Source organism: Penicilliopsis zonata (genome assembly GCF_001890105.1).
Source record: "Penicilliopsis zonata CBS 506.65 unplaced genomic scaffold ASPZOscaffold_2, whole genome shotgun sequence".
Lineage (NCBI taxonomy): Eukaryota > Fungi > Ascomycota > Eurotiomycetes > Eurotiales > Aspergillaceae > Penicilliopsis > Penicilliopsis zonata.
This window is the reverse complement of record NW_019208912.1, coordinates 1,153,156-1,167,031: the sequence shown is the minus strand read 5'-3', so window position 1 is coordinate 1,167,031 and position 13,876 is coordinate 1,153,156. Positions and strand designations below refer to the sequence as shown.

The following is a 13,876-nucleotide window of genomic DNA, read 5'->3' as shown; positions in this document are numbered from 1 at the left end:
GCTTCCGGCACATAGATTGCGATGGCAGGAAATGCTTCAGCCGGCATGCCGAAGATAGCCACGGTTGTGCACCCGGCGTGGTGGCAGGTGGCAGGTCCCCCATTCTCACATTCCAGGTCGTACATTCCACACAGCTTAGTCAGGGCCTTCTGGACGTGTTCTGGGCGCGTGGTTTTAGATTCAGAGAATTGGAGTAGAGGTTCCTTCGTGATCTTTGGATGGCAATCTTGCTGATTCATAGTACAAAAGGACAGATCACCGCTCTTTCTTCCCTTCATCGAACCTCACGGTATACTTCAAGATTGTCTCGCCGGTCGCCAGCTGGCCGTCGTCTTCTGTCTTCTTCCGGCCTCTCTCCTTGAGAATACCCCGGATCTTCTTGTCAACGTCTTGCAGATCTTTGTCTGACTGAACGGAGCTCAGAGCCTTCAGGCGAGCGCCCTGCAATGACACTCCAGGACCACTAGACCGGCTGCGACTCCGATTGCGGCTCTCTGGCTCACTGGGCGGCATGCTTTTCAGACGCGACTGGTACGCTTCCGGATTATAGGAATCGGTCGGGATGCCCTCAGCATCAAAATCAGGCATGAGTCCGAACCCGAGATCATCGATGATGTTCGTGACAGTCACCGAGAGGGCTTCACGATGTGCCCCCAGCTTTACGAGGGACGAAGATGACAGTGGATTCAGGGCGACGAGCAGGGGCGGAAGGGACTTGACAATGTCCATGCCGATTTCACCGAAGCGGAGAGCAGCAAAGGTGATGGAGATCATGAGCGAGAAGAAGCCGACGGTAAACATCCACAGGGGAATACGATCGGGAACGTAGGTGCGAGCGACCATCCACGTAGGAACGAGATGAGAATAATAACCGCTCCGACGGTTGTAGTGAAGCCAGGCAGTGACGATCACCGTGTAGTAAGTGTAGAGGGCCGGCGCCAGAACCATGGCGACGAGTATTTTCCAACTGCTCACCACGTCATGGCCCTGAAGCTTGACAACTGAGGTGGCAAGGGCGCGTCGCCGCTTCTTCTCCGAGATGACTTTCGAGGTAACGAAGACAGGCCAGAACAGAAGCAAGCCGGGCAGAGTGCCGACGGTCAAGACGCAGAGCTTGACCAGGCGGTAGAACAAGATGATCACCGTGAGCCACCACGGCTTGTCTGCCGCATTGCCCCATTCCACCTGGTGGTCTTTGACGCCCAGAGCCTCCAAGCGGTTACTGTAGTCGGTCACAGCCTTCTTCAACTGGACCACTCGCGGATCCGAGTGGTGCGTCGTGAAGCCCTTGAGTAGTCGCCGGTTGAATTCGATGACCAAGGGCAGCGGGAGCTTCTTGCTGATGGGATTGTAAAGCTTTCTGATCGACTGCACCAGCATCAGGGTTTCATGGTCCGGACTGATCTGTGTCACCGCCGCCAAACCCTCGTAGATAGTCTCCAACAGCGAACCCACCGCGTTACGCTTGAGCTTCCCCCCGGCCTTGAACGCCTCGATCTGGTCCGGGTGGACGTGGATAGGAGGGCCGAACTCGATGACGGCCCTGGAACGGAACTTGTGTGCATGGAAATAGTTCATTCCGCACGGAATAATCGACAGGCCACAGTGAGGATCGCGCGCCAGCGCCCCCAGAGCCATCAACGCCGCTCCGGCCTTGAGGGGGAGGAGATTCGACCGATCATGGCTGCCTCCTTCGGGGAAGATGCCGATACACCCTCCCCGCGAGAGTTCCTCAAAGACTGCGTTGAACATCCGGCTCTGGTCGATATGGGAGGCAACCTTGAAGGTCCAGCCAACACCACCACCACCCTCCTCCGAGCGTCGTTCAAGAGGGATCTGGAACGCGTTTCTCACCCGCAGAGCAGTCGGCCCCAAGATCTCCTCGATAGAGCTTGCCTCCTGACCTTTCCCCTTGGCGGAAATAATGACCTGCCCTCCGACCGTGTACTCCGGCTGCGTGAAGTCCGTGTCCACTCCGTGAACCAGAGTCGGGTCGTTCTCCGGGTCTGGCTGGTAGATGGTTCCCTTGCCCGGCTTGGCCAGATCCATTGCCCGAACGACGGGCAGGGCACCCATGCATCTCGCCAGCGCGCCCACATACGGCTCTCTCATCGACTTCTCCGCCGTCAGGAACGAGACGCGCCGTTTCGCCTGCGACTTGAGGATATGCATCAGGATGGCCGAGTCAACGAACTGGTTCGCATGGGGCGCCGCCACAATCAACACAGGGCCCTTCTCAGGGATCCGCCACCCCCCGCGGGGGTAGATCTCCCGGAAGAACACATCCAGACAGAGCGTGAAGATCCAGAGGATGAGGTCGTACAGCCACGTCACCAGTTGGCCGGCCGCGGACGACGCGCGGGGCTCTGTCCCCGCCATGGGATGGATACGAACGTGTCGATCACGGAGTCGAACCGACGCTTTCAAAGCTTGACTTGACCTTGCAGGAATTCAATGGATATACCGCCTGTGTCGACGTGTTGTGCCTCGAGCGGCAGATGGGCTGATCGATGGGAAAAGGGTGGGAGCCTGGGAGGTGAGACGTGGGCGGATTTCATTTCCCAGAAAGTTCTAGACTTTCAACGGCCGTCCCTGACGCGTCGTCACTTTCTTTCGCTCTTCTCTCTCCTTGCAATAATCTCCCAGCAGCAGTTCTGGCAGCAAACATGCCGTGGCGACTCGTTTTTATTGAAAAGAAATCATCGGGAGAATAACTCATACCGTCTTGGGTGACAATACACGGGCTCGAAGGCCGTTGGCCTCGCAGCTGGGCTGGACGCTACAACGCGTTGCTCAAGCCTTGATTGAGCATCAGAGATACAGGCTGTTCTATTGATTTATTCGAAGATAAAGCATGTGTTAACCAACTAGATGTCTTCTGCAGGTTCCTGCATTACGTTACACGACTACTGCGGGCGCATACAGCTCTACCGTCGTCGTTCTCGATCCATAAGTGTCTATGAACTGAATGAGCATTCGAAAGCTCTAGAGCAATCACAATCAATATCTAATGTGTTGAAATCTAATATACCTTGATCGAAACAGCTGTCTATCATCTCCTGTTCAATAACCCGGATTAAACCAGAGCCCAACGCCATTATAATTTCAATAGAACCACCAGGAAAAGAGCCTCCTACAGGCCCAGTGCACCCAAGCCAGGGAGTCCGGCGCCCTGGTCACCACCCTTGTTCAACGCAGCCAGAGGACTGGTACCCTGGTGGACAGTGCCCGACATGTCCTTGGCGCTTTTACACTCAAGCTGGAAGGAGACGTCGCGACTGAAGAGATCGGCCATGTGCATACACACGCCATTTGCGCGGTCCGACCCCTGCTCGAAGGGCAGCACGTACTGCGGCTTGCCGGTGCAGTCCGGAGAGGTGTACAGCGTGACACCGAAGCACTCGTGCTTCGCGTCGTCGGTGATGAGCCACCCGTCGACGGAGTAGCCGTGGACCGTCCACCGCTGCTCGACGTCCATCTTCTGGCACGACCCCTGCGCGACCGACACAGTGCTCGTGTGTTTCGGCTCGTCCTGCGGCACTTCGCCCGCGGCACAGGCATCCCAGTAGTTCAGGTCGACGTTGGCCACCGCGTAACCGTACACGCTGGCGGGGGCGATGGCAGCCACGATAGCAAGAACCTACCATTGTTAGGGCCACCATGAGTATACTTATCTATTGCTAAGCTCACCTTGGAGAAATGCATTTTTTTTTTAAATTAAAAAAAAGTGGGAAATAAAAGAGTGACAATAGACCAAGACTGGGTCTCTTTTTTTTTTGAAGAGGCTGAGCTGAGCGTACGTGGAAGGCTGTCGAACTCACAGTTTACAGTCAAATCAAAGAGAATCAAATGCTCTTAAGTATTCCTCCTCCTTCAAGGGCAGAATGCAAAGATCGCAGATGGATTCTCAGATTCGCCCTGCCATGGTCTGATCGACCTTGTATTTGGCGGAATGAAGGAGGGAACAGGAAGACTGGTGGAATGTCCAGCATGGACATTAACTAAAAGGGATTCCCTTGAGAAGAAGAAGTACCTTTTACCAGCTTCTATCCAGAATACTCCATCCTACTTACTCTCCATACTTCGTCAGGATTACTGTGTGGCGATCATCATGCAAGGCATGCATTCCTCGCTGATCGCTGGGAGGCATACTATGATCTCAGTGGCTGACAGCTTATATCAACTTATCCAAGCGAGTTGAATGAGAGCGTCCAATCAGGCCTCTAATTGATCCTTGGGGTTGACAGGGGGGGAATATCAAGCCCCAGCGACTCCAAATCATAGACATGGGCACCTCGTTCACAACCTTTTCCTCGTCAAGCACATCCTCATTGCAACCTTCCATTTTGCGAAAGTCTAGAGTCAAAGAATACCAAAAAAAAAAGGATAATCAGACACCTAGAAGATGGCCAGTATCATCAATTTAGAAGGCTCACGGTTTGGAGTGACTGGCAGATCAGGTCTTCCCAGCTGGTTAAGATTACGGTACTTTTCGTCAAATTTGAAGTCTCATGGCTTTTTCATATCAAGGCAGTCTGATCTTCTCGGGAGATCCAGGATACTAAGGATTCGGATCATTTACGGTCGATTCAATGCAATCTCAAGGCCAAATCATTAGCACTTACCTGAGTCCCGAAGGATTAAGAGGCTTGTTTGAACCACTTCACATTGGCCAGCTCTTAAGCCACTGGATTGCTGCTCTGGTCGGCTAGGTACAAAGGCATGGAAGGTAGTACCCACGATGCTCCTCAAAGCATGGCTGCTACCTCCTTACAATGGTTTAGTGATTCTCAAGGACAACACGCCGGTCGTTGGCATTGTCGACTATAACCGAGACCTGGTTGTACAAGAAGCCTCTGATACACTGCGACCAAGATTGAACGCGGCTTATTCTTTCACCTCTCCAGATGCTCTCCTCGTGCATTCCACCGCTTGACTGACACTGGGGTTTTGATGGCTATCCTCTCAGCTTAAAGTCTCCTTCCAGTCCATGTTCAGCGCTAGATGTCAAGAAAGTGAAGAGTCTAGCTGCACTCATATTCCATATTACCGAGGAATAGATCTCACCACCTTGGATGTAATGTTTCTGGCAGATAGTTACTATATAAATACTATATCTTTCTATTCTATTCTATTAAAATAAGGACAAAATAATTGTTGTGTACTGAAATACTCCCTGTATATTCTAATATATTCTCCCAAGGAATATCAACATCTACATCTTGCAACTTGATATCCCAATTTCAAACATATTGACCGTTTCCAATCCAATCTTAATGAATTCCTTCATTTATTACTACTGTCAAGAAGCCTAGAGTTATCTATAGTCAACGATATTTTAAAGCAGAGACGAAAGGAAGGCGGTCAGTGAGACACACATGAGGCCCTCAAGATATCGACCTCAACGCTTTCCTCCTGCAGTCGTCCTCGAAGATCCTTTTATCACTGGTTCAAGAGAAAGATAACTAACCAGCAACCTGTTCATGTCATGAATTGGTCCTATCGTCTATCGTGGAGACGCCTTATCTTATCGCAATCGCATCATCGCCGATGACTAAAACACGCTGCTGTTTGGTGAGCTCCAGCCTCATCCCCCTCTTTCTCGCCAGATCCTTCTGCTCACCCTCAGCCATGACTGTCCAGGTCGTCGTGTGAAATATCCCTTGAAGAGAGCGTCTTGGTGCTGGGGAAATCCATTTCTCAAATCCCGATGAACTACCAGACCATCACCATGGCTGGTGATGCCAATCCTCGCCCTGCGGAGAGCCAAGGGCCGTCGACAGATCTCCACAATAACGTCGAGGGGAGGAATGGGGGAGCCGTCGGGCTTGGTGAGGACGCTTTGTTGACACGATCGCCAGATTCTTCACCCCAGAGCTTCACTGTTCGATCGTTGCTTGTTGGTCTTGCCATTGGCACCCTTATCACCTTCTCCAACACCTATTTCGGACTGCAGACCGGATGGATCAGCACGATGGCAATGCCCTCGGCCTTGATCGGATTCTCGGTGTTTAAAGTCCTGTCGAACCATCTCTCGTTTCCTTTCACGCCGATCGAGAATGTCCTGATCCAGACCGTCGCGGGGGCGGTCGGCACGATGCCCCTGGGATGCGGCTTTGTCGGCGTGATTCCTGCCCTGGAATTTCTCCTGAAAGACGGAGAAGATGGCCCGGCTGGAGACGGGGGCGTGGGAGAAGGCGGCCCCTTGAAATTGGATTTCTGGAAGCTGGTTCTTTGGAGTCTGGGCGTCTGTCTTTTTGGCGTCGTCTTTGCAGTCCCGCTGCGAAAAGAGGTGATTGTCAGGGAGAAGCTCAAGTTCCCCAGTGGCACGGCGTCGGCGTTGATGCTCAGGGTTCTGCATGGCTCGGGAGACGAAAAACCAAAGGAAGCCATCTCCCGGCCAGAGACGCTTTCTCCCCTCCTGAACGAGGATCGCGAGTCGCCGCGAGATGTACGGGAGAGTCGACATCTCTTGCAGGAGGTTCATGATCTGAAGATGGAAGCGGATCACCGGAAGGATTGGAAATCAAAGATGCGGCTTTTGATCGGCGCGTTCGTTGTCTCTGGTTTTTATGTACGGACCTGTGCTCAAGATTATTGCGAAGAAAAAAAAGAAAGAAAGAAAAAAAAAAAAAAAAAAAACTAACAGCTTTCTAGACTCTCTTCTCGTATTTCATACCGCAGATTCGAGATATTCCTATCTTTGGACTGGGTCTCGCCTCCAACTGGTTGTGGACGCTCAATCCGTCTCCGGCATATGTTGGTCAAGGCATCATCATGGGCCCTTCAACATGCATGCACATGCTGCTGGGGGCTATTCTAGGCTGGGGGATCTTATCTCCACTGGCAAAGGCCCGCGGCTGGGCTCCCGGCCCAGTGGACGATTGGGAGAATGGAAGCAAAGGATGGATCGTCTGGGTATCGTTGGCGATCATGCTAGCCGACTCGATCGTCAGCCTGGGCTGGCTGGTGCTGAAGCCTCTTGTCAACCGATGGCCCCAATTCAAGTCTGCCTTGCTGTCGACCCCGCTGGGGAAATGGATTGAAAAGATCCATCCCCAGCCCCATTCGCAATCGCATTCCTATATCAGCTATTCTACTCTTCACACCGTCTCTGGAGGGGAGCAACGACAACCCCACGGAGACGGCGAGGAGGAGGAGGAGGGCGACGATGATGCCCCGCCCTCCGAGCTGATCTCAACCCGGACAGTGGTGATCCTTCTCCCGCTGACGCTCATTCTGAACGTGGTGTGCATGCACGTTGTCTTTGGCGACATCATGTCCCCGCTGCTGTCCAGCCTGGCCACCCTACTCGCCGTGCTACTCTCGATCATGGGCGTCCGCGCGCTGGGCGAGACGGACCTCAACCCGGTGTCAGGGATCAGCAAGCTGACGCAGCTGCTCTTCTCGCTCGTCACGCCAGCGTCGCACTTTTCGCGCCGGACGGCGCTTGTGACCAACCTCCTCGCGGGAGCGGTCTCCGAGTCCGGCGCCCTGCAAGCAGGCGACATGATGCAGGACCTGAAAACCGGCCACCTGCTCGGCGCAAGCCCCAAGGCTCAGTTCTACGGCCAGATGATCGGCAGCCTCGTCGGCGCCGTTCTCTCCACAGCCGTGTACAAGATGTACGTCAACGTCTACGACGTGCCGGGCCCCATGTTCCAAACACCCACCGCCTACGTCTGGATCTTCACTGCTCGCCTCGTAACGGGACAGGGTCTACCCCGTATGGCATGGCAATCCTCCCTCATCGCCGGCCTGGTCTTTGTGGCCATCACCGCGCTGCGCATCTTCGCCGCCTCCCCACTCGCCAACCACGGCCGGCGCGGCGTGTCCACCCGCTGGCGCGCCTGGGTACCTGGCGGCATCGCCGTTGCGGTGGGCATCTTCAACGTCCCCTCGTTCACTCTTGCGCGCGCCATCGGCGGCCTGGTCGCCTGGTGGTGGAGCTGGAAGGATACCAGCACCTTGCGACAGGCTGTCGCGGACTTGAGCCCCTTCTCTACAACTCCTCCTACCCGTGAACCCACCGCTCAGCAAGATGCCATCACCAACCCGGACGCTGATCCGATGGAGAATACCAGTTTCGCAGGGGGTCCGCCGAGCGTGGATGGAAATCGCCAACCCTCCCAAGCAGACGCGGCGTCGTCCACTGTCGTCGTGCTTGCCTCGGGCTTGATTCTCGGCGAGGGTATCCTTAGCATTGTCAATCTTCTCCTTGCAAGTGGAGGGGTTCCTCATTTATAGGTAGTAAGTATAGTTAGTACCATTACCCTAGGTTACACTACATAGTCATAAACTCTTGTCTTGAGTAAATTCTCAACTACTTACTTACTAACAGTTAGTTATTCACATGTAGTACATACATCTTTCAGGTCAAGAAGAAAAGAAAGGGGGAGTAAAAAGGGGGGTAGGAAAACATAAGGGTTCATTGAAGAGAAGGGGGGGGGGGGGTATAATGACATTACATCACCAATACTATAAGAATTGGTGAAACATATCTTTAGATCGATGAAGAAATATGAAATGGGTAAAAAAAATAAGTGAAAAAAAGCTGTCATATTGACAGCAGAGATGATACCAGTCATAACTGACTGATGTATCATCCATGTGAGAAGGGAAGGGGAAAAGAATAGTAGAGATGAGTCTCTAGTGGTTAGAGGGGGTAAGAATTCGGTAAGAAAGACTCCGATGAAACCACAGCTAGTACTCCATGTACATGATATAGATCGAACAGACTATAAGTCAATGATCGGATCAATGACCCTGGTTGGGAACAAAAGGACCAGGCGGGCCGGCAAGAGGGCTAGGCCCCATGGGCATGGTCATGTTCATGCGCGGGCTGCCGCCGATGGCACCGCCAGCGCTGTTGCTGCGAGCGCGCTGGGCGGCAGGCATGGATGGCTTCTGGAGGCCCGGGGGCCCGTAGGGACCGGGACTCATGGAGCGAGGAGGTCCTGGTCGTGGACCGGGTCCGGGAGAAAGAGAGGGCGGGACGGCCGGGAACTGGTGGGCAGGGGACATGGGACGATTGGGCTGAGGACGGTTGGGCGGAGGGCCTGGCATGCGCGGGTGGCCGCCGGGAGACATGGGACGCGGCTCCTGTGGGTAGAACCTCGGGGGCTGGTTGTTTCCACCCGTCGGCGGAGGAGGGCCGTAAGGGCCGGGAGCCGGAGCACCAGACGGGCCTGGGCCCATGCGAGGGCCGCCGGCTGGAGACATGGGACGGCCGTTGGCTCCCATGGGCGAGGGACCGTTCGGCGGAGGGCGAGGCTTGACGGGGCGAGCAGAGAGACAGGTTCGGGGAGCGACACCTTGTTGTGATCGGTCGAGTCGGACGCACAGAGCCTGACCGTGTTAGCTGAAGTTGAACAAGAAAAAAGAAAAAAAGAGAAAAGAAAAGAGAAATGGAAGTGACATACCCATCCATCATCGTATTCATGAATCAGCTTCACCAGCTGTCCAGCGTGAAGTTCCAATTCGTCCTCCATCGAGGGAATGAAATCCATATGCACACGGTGAACATTGTTGGGCATGGCAGCCACAGGTGCAGCAGCCCCGGCAGCGCCAGCAGCAGCGACACCGGCGTCAACGTTCATGGTAGGGCTGGGCGGAGTAGGAATGGCAGCGGGTGCAGGAGACTCGGCGCGAGTTTCGGCTTCCTCCGGCTGGGCGGGCAAGTTCTTGGACTCTGCTGGATCCGAAGCCATAGCCACCGTGGCCGCCACGGCAGCCCCTGCAACCGCGGCGCCGGCGCCCGCAACTTCGAGCGCTGTTCCAGAGGGGACCACACCCGGGACGTGTCCGGCAGCGGCGGCGGCGGCGGCGGCGGCGGCAGCGGCACTGGGAGTGGCGGGGGAGGTTGGCGTAGTGGGAGTGGAAGCATAAGCCACAGGGCTAGGAGGGCCTGCTGGCGAAGAAGGGCCCTCGCCGGGAGCCTTGAAGGGGTTGACAGGATCGCTGAACGGGTTCTGGCTCGATTTGGGGGTCTGCGGGGGAGCGTGCGCGGTACCGGTATAGGGTCTCTCTTGAGGCTGGTTGCCGGTCAGATTGCGTGAGGCAGCCAGGGCGGCGGCGCCTCCCACAACAGCGCCCGTGCCCAAGGCGACGGCGCTGCTACTGGGGCTCAGATCGGGGGCAAACTGAGTGACCGGGCGAACGTTGAGTTGAGGAGGCTTTTCAGAGGTGATCGATGGCGCAAACGAGGGGGAGGATACCATGACAGAAGGGGTTGTAGGCGGCGGGAATCGGGCGCCAGAGGCGGCGGCGGTGGATGCTGCTGCTGTCAATGCTGGGGCGCCGCCAAAGGACTTTTCGTTATCCGTCGCCAACTCTTCCGCCTGGCCCTGGCTCTGTCGCTTCTTGTGAAGCCAGAGAAGGATGAGACCGGCCACCAAGCCGAGTCCCAGGATGACACCGATGGCGACACCTGCCTTGGCCCCCGTCGACATGCCCGTTGACGCAGAGGCCGCCGCGGTACTCGAGGCGGCTGCTATAGCAGTAGAAACAGACGAGGCGCTATTCGAAGCGGAAGTCGACGAGGTCGCCGCGATGGTGGCAGCAGTTGTGGTCGCAAACGACGACAGCACGGTGGTTGTTGCTGCTTGAGTGCTGGTGGAACTCGACGAAGTGGTCGTATCGATGGAGGACGTCGTCTCGGTCGAGCTGCTGGTGCTAGTGCTGGTGCTCGTCGTCGTCGTCTTCGTCGTCGTCTTCGTCTTCTCCTTATCCGTGGTGCTGGTGCTGGTGGTGCTATCGCTGGCCGTCTCCGTCACATAGCCGCCGATGGCTCCCGTGAAGGTCGCCTCAGCGGTGACATAGACGACCGAGACGACGGTGGTCTCAACGGCTCGCGCCTCAAGAAGATGCTTGCCAGCAACATGTTGGTGTCCGTGAACCATGACTGCGACGCCAGGGGAGAAGTAGAAACTCTATCCAGGACAAGGGAGCGAGAAAATGTGAGGTGAAGAAGCGACGGCTGATCGATCCCTAATGTATCGAATCGCAGAATACCGGCGCGTCAGATGTCCGTCCAATCCGTTAATTCTTCCACGAGGCGATTTTCACGATGGATAGATAGCACACGGTCGCGTCGGTTGAAAGGAATGTGGAAATAGGGTCGGTCCTACTGGAGGAGACAGCGAAAAGGAATGACGATGTGGGAGGCAGCCTGCACACACGTTGATAAAAGAGGGACAACGAGCTTCCAGGCCACGAGTCAGCGAAAGAACAGGAGGAAGAAACGAAAGGGCGAACCCGGCAGGTTAAGCCATGGAAGAGGAGGAGAAGGAAGAAGAGGAGAGAGAGAGAGAGAGAGAGAGAGAGAGAGAGTGGATGGGGAGGGGAAGAGGAGGGGGCGGGCGTAATGTATTGTAACGCCAGGGATTGGACTAGACCGGGTGCGTGGGGCAGCCACTTAAACTGGCTGTTTGCAAGTGCTGACTGGCTGGGAATAATACCGTCCCTGGTTTTATGACGGTATGAAGAACCTGTGCTGGTACCTGTAGAACAATACAATACTCAATAGACAGAACAATAACCTCCAGATTCTACTCCGTACACCATAACTACCTGGTACCTAGTTACTACCTAGTGGGTTATTCAAAGGTTTATTTAATATTGTAGAAGCGTAGCAATAGAAAATAGTCCTGCCAGTCAAGGAATGTCTTTAGTTCCTCACTACTCGAACACGAACGAATCTCCGAGCCATCCTAGCGGCACAGCCCATTGGTGTTCATTTCGCTTACACGGACTGAATCAGTGGACGAACAGGATGGGCTGAGCGCAGGACGGCAGGATGAGGCCAATTGAAGCCAAACCAGCCGACAAGGTTTTCACAGCACCGGCGGTCCTGTCAGCGATCAGCGTGCTGTTGCGTGGTCATTAGTCTGGGCAACCAGTAAGACTAAACGATTGTAGTGGTATCCCCGGCAATGATCATAAGTATTGACTAATAATGTACGGAGTACGGAGTACGGAGTATATGAAGCTCCATAGCTTACCACCTCTATTTATGGTGTCCTCCGTACTCCGTACTTGGCACTTCAGGGTGAGGCTCAGGTGGTGCCTACGGAACCATGAAATACGGGTGTTGCAGAGCCTGGAATAATTAGTCAGGGGCGAGGATTGCTCCCGGGGAACTTACAGCACTGGCAGCTAGTCTCTCGCTGCTCTCATAGCGGACCAACTGGCTCACCAGCTCGCGGCCCTTGGAGGAGGCTCCCTTGAGGATCTCGTCCCACGATCCGGTCGGGAATTCATAGAACTCGACCTTACCCCAGTCCGGTAACCTCTGTGTTTCCTAGTATAGAGGTTAGAAAGACGCTTACTCACTGATAACGAACACACAACACCGCTACTCACCGGCCAGGATTGGGCGTTGGGCGTGCCTAGTGTCTTGAAGATGGAATGGATGAGAGATAGGTCGCTACCGACAGGCCCGGCATCAAACAGCGGCGTGTGACCTGCCACGAGGGTCTCTGCCACCACGCACCCGGCCGCCCAGAGATCCAGGGCGGTTCCATACGCCTTCAACCCGAATAGAACCTCCGGAGGCCGATAACAGGTGGTTCCGACGTCGGTGATCTTCTGCGCGGGCGGTTCCGAGCCTTGCTCGCCCTCTCGCCAGGCGATTCCCAAGTCTGCCAGGTAGGCGGGTCCGTCGAGACTCTCCAGTAGGATATTCGCCGGCTTCACGTCGCGGTGGATGATCCCCAAGCCGTGGAGATGGGCTAGCGCCGTGAAAAGGTCGCGGAGATGAGACCGGCCCTGTTGTGCCGTCACCAAACCCTGTCGCAGCAGCTGTTCCAGGTCGTATCGCATAAAGGGAAACACCAGGATCAAGCGGCCGCCAGACAGGTTGAAGCTCTCGCGCAGAGCAATCACTCTTGACCCGGCTGCCTTCTGCAGCAGCCGGACTTCTCGATGTGCGTTGTGAGGAGCTGCCATCATATGGGGCACGGTGACTTTTAACGCCACCATCAGACCCCCATCGGTCTCGTCCTTGGCCTTGTAGACTGATGAATGGAGCCCGTCTCTGTGGTAGAAGCAGTGCCGATATCTCCCAATCGTTTCACCGGCGTAGCCCTCTCCATCGTCGTCATCGTCACCGTCACCGTCACCGTCATCCTGTTCCTCTCCCCCTCCTGCCGGACTACTGATTATCGGCGCCACTGAATCTGTTGTTTCGGCTTCGTCAATGGCCTGCTGGCACATCCGCTCATATTCTTCCTATCAAGCAGCATGAGCACTTGAATTGCAACAGTTGAACGGAAAAACAACGGTCTACGCACTCGAGATACCGCCTTCTCATACGCCTCCCCTTCGAACCGTCGGGCTTGTGCCTGGGCTTCGGCGAAGGCAGCCGACGAAGAGGCCCGCTGGTAGGTGCTGGTCCTACGCAACCACCACGGTGAGCCAGGATCAACAAAGAAAAGTCCCCCTCGGTCATCCCGATGAATTCACTTACAGTGTCTGGATGACCGTCAATCGATCGGTGAAGCCCAGATCCCTCTTCCAGTCCATGGTGGGTGAGTCACTTCACCAACCCACCACTGGATCAAATCAAATCGACTTTAGGTATACCTTTTGTACAATAAATAAAAGATAACAGGAGTAATAATCAGAACAATAATTATCATCAAGAACTCAGCAAATATGGTGCCATTCGGATGGCTCGGATTTTCCCCCAGAAGTGAAACTCGGACCAACAAAACAGCCTCGGCGCCCGCTTCGTCATCGCAGGTGCTTCCCCTAGTAATTACTCTAAGTACTCCTAACCAGCCCTGCCACTCCAACCTCCCACCCCCGGAAAAGACGTTCGATTCACCCAACCCCCCACCACCACCCTCCAGACAGGAGTACCAGGACTACCAGG

General features: G+C 55.0%; 5 protein-coding genes across 5 annotated transcripts; 1 reads left to right on the top strand and 4 right to left on the bottom strand.

Moving 5' to 3' along the window:
- Positions 1 to 79: 79 nt before the first annotated feature.
- ASPZODRAFT_1080551 (hypothetical protein) lies at positions 80 to 2,625 on the bottom strand. The gene has a single exon (XM_022720957.1). It carries the CDS (start codon positions 2,377 to 2,379, stop codon positions 256 to 258), a length of 2,124 nt encoding a protein of 707 aa, XP_022584488.1. The 5' UTR covers positions 2,380 to 2,625; the 3' UTR covers positions 80 to 255.
- A 508-nt stretch (positions 2,626 to 3,133) lies between these two features.
- ASPZODRAFT_13081 (hypothetical protein) lies at positions 3,134 to 3,705 on the bottom strand (the record flags this gene model as incomplete). Its single annotated transcript, XM_022722601.1, has 2 exons — positions 3,134 to 3,640; positions 3,691 to 3,705. 2 exons carry the CDS (start codon positions 3,703 to 3,705, stop codon positions 3,134 to 3,136), a joined length of 522 nt encoding a protein of 173 aa, XP_022584487.1.
- A 2,026-nt stretch (positions 3,706 to 5,731) lies between these two features.
- Positions 5,732 to 8,247, top strand: ASPZODRAFT_59483 (hypothetical protein; the record flags this gene model as incomplete). The annotated part of the gene is made up of 2 exons (XM_022728852.1): positions 5,732 to 6,574; positions 6,658 to 8,247. The coding sequence occupies 2 exons, from the start codon at positions 5,732 to 5,734 to the stop codon at positions 8,245 to 8,247; spliced, it is 2,433 nt and encodes an 810-aa protein (XP_022584486.1).
- A 48-nt stretch (positions 8,248 to 8,295) lies between these two features.
- On the bottom strand, positions 8,296 to 10,376 carry ASPZODRAFT_1080964 (hypothetical protein). Its single transcript, XM_022720958.1, has 3 exons — positions 10,346 to 10,376; positions 9,423 to 10,304; positions 8,296 to 9,348 (listed from the first exon to the last, which is right to left on the bottom strand). The coding sequence occupies exons 2-3, from the start codon at positions 10,218 to 10,220 to the stop codon at positions 8,758 to 8,760; spliced, it is 1,389 nt and encodes a 462-aa protein (XP_022584485.1). The 5' UTR covers positions 10,221 to 10,304; positions 10,346 to 10,376; the 3' UTR covers positions 8,296 to 8,757.
- A 1,274-nt stretch (positions 10,377 to 11,650) lies between these two features.
- ASPZODRAFT_128561 (hypothetical protein) lies at positions 11,651 to 13,712 on the bottom strand. The gene is made up of 5 exons (XM_022722056.1): positions 13,469 to 13,712; positions 13,293 to 13,395; positions 12,364 to 13,230; positions 12,146 to 12,301; positions 11,651 to 12,100 (listed from the first exon to the last, which is right to left on the bottom strand). Exons 1-5 carry the CDS (start codon positions 13,522 to 13,524, stop codon positions 12,068 to 12,070), a joined length of 1,215 nt encoding a protein of 404 aa, XP_022584484.1. The 5' UTR covers positions 13,525 to 13,712; the 3' UTR covers positions 11,651 to 12,067.
- Between the last annotated feature and the right edge of the window lie 164 nt (positions 13,713 to 13,876).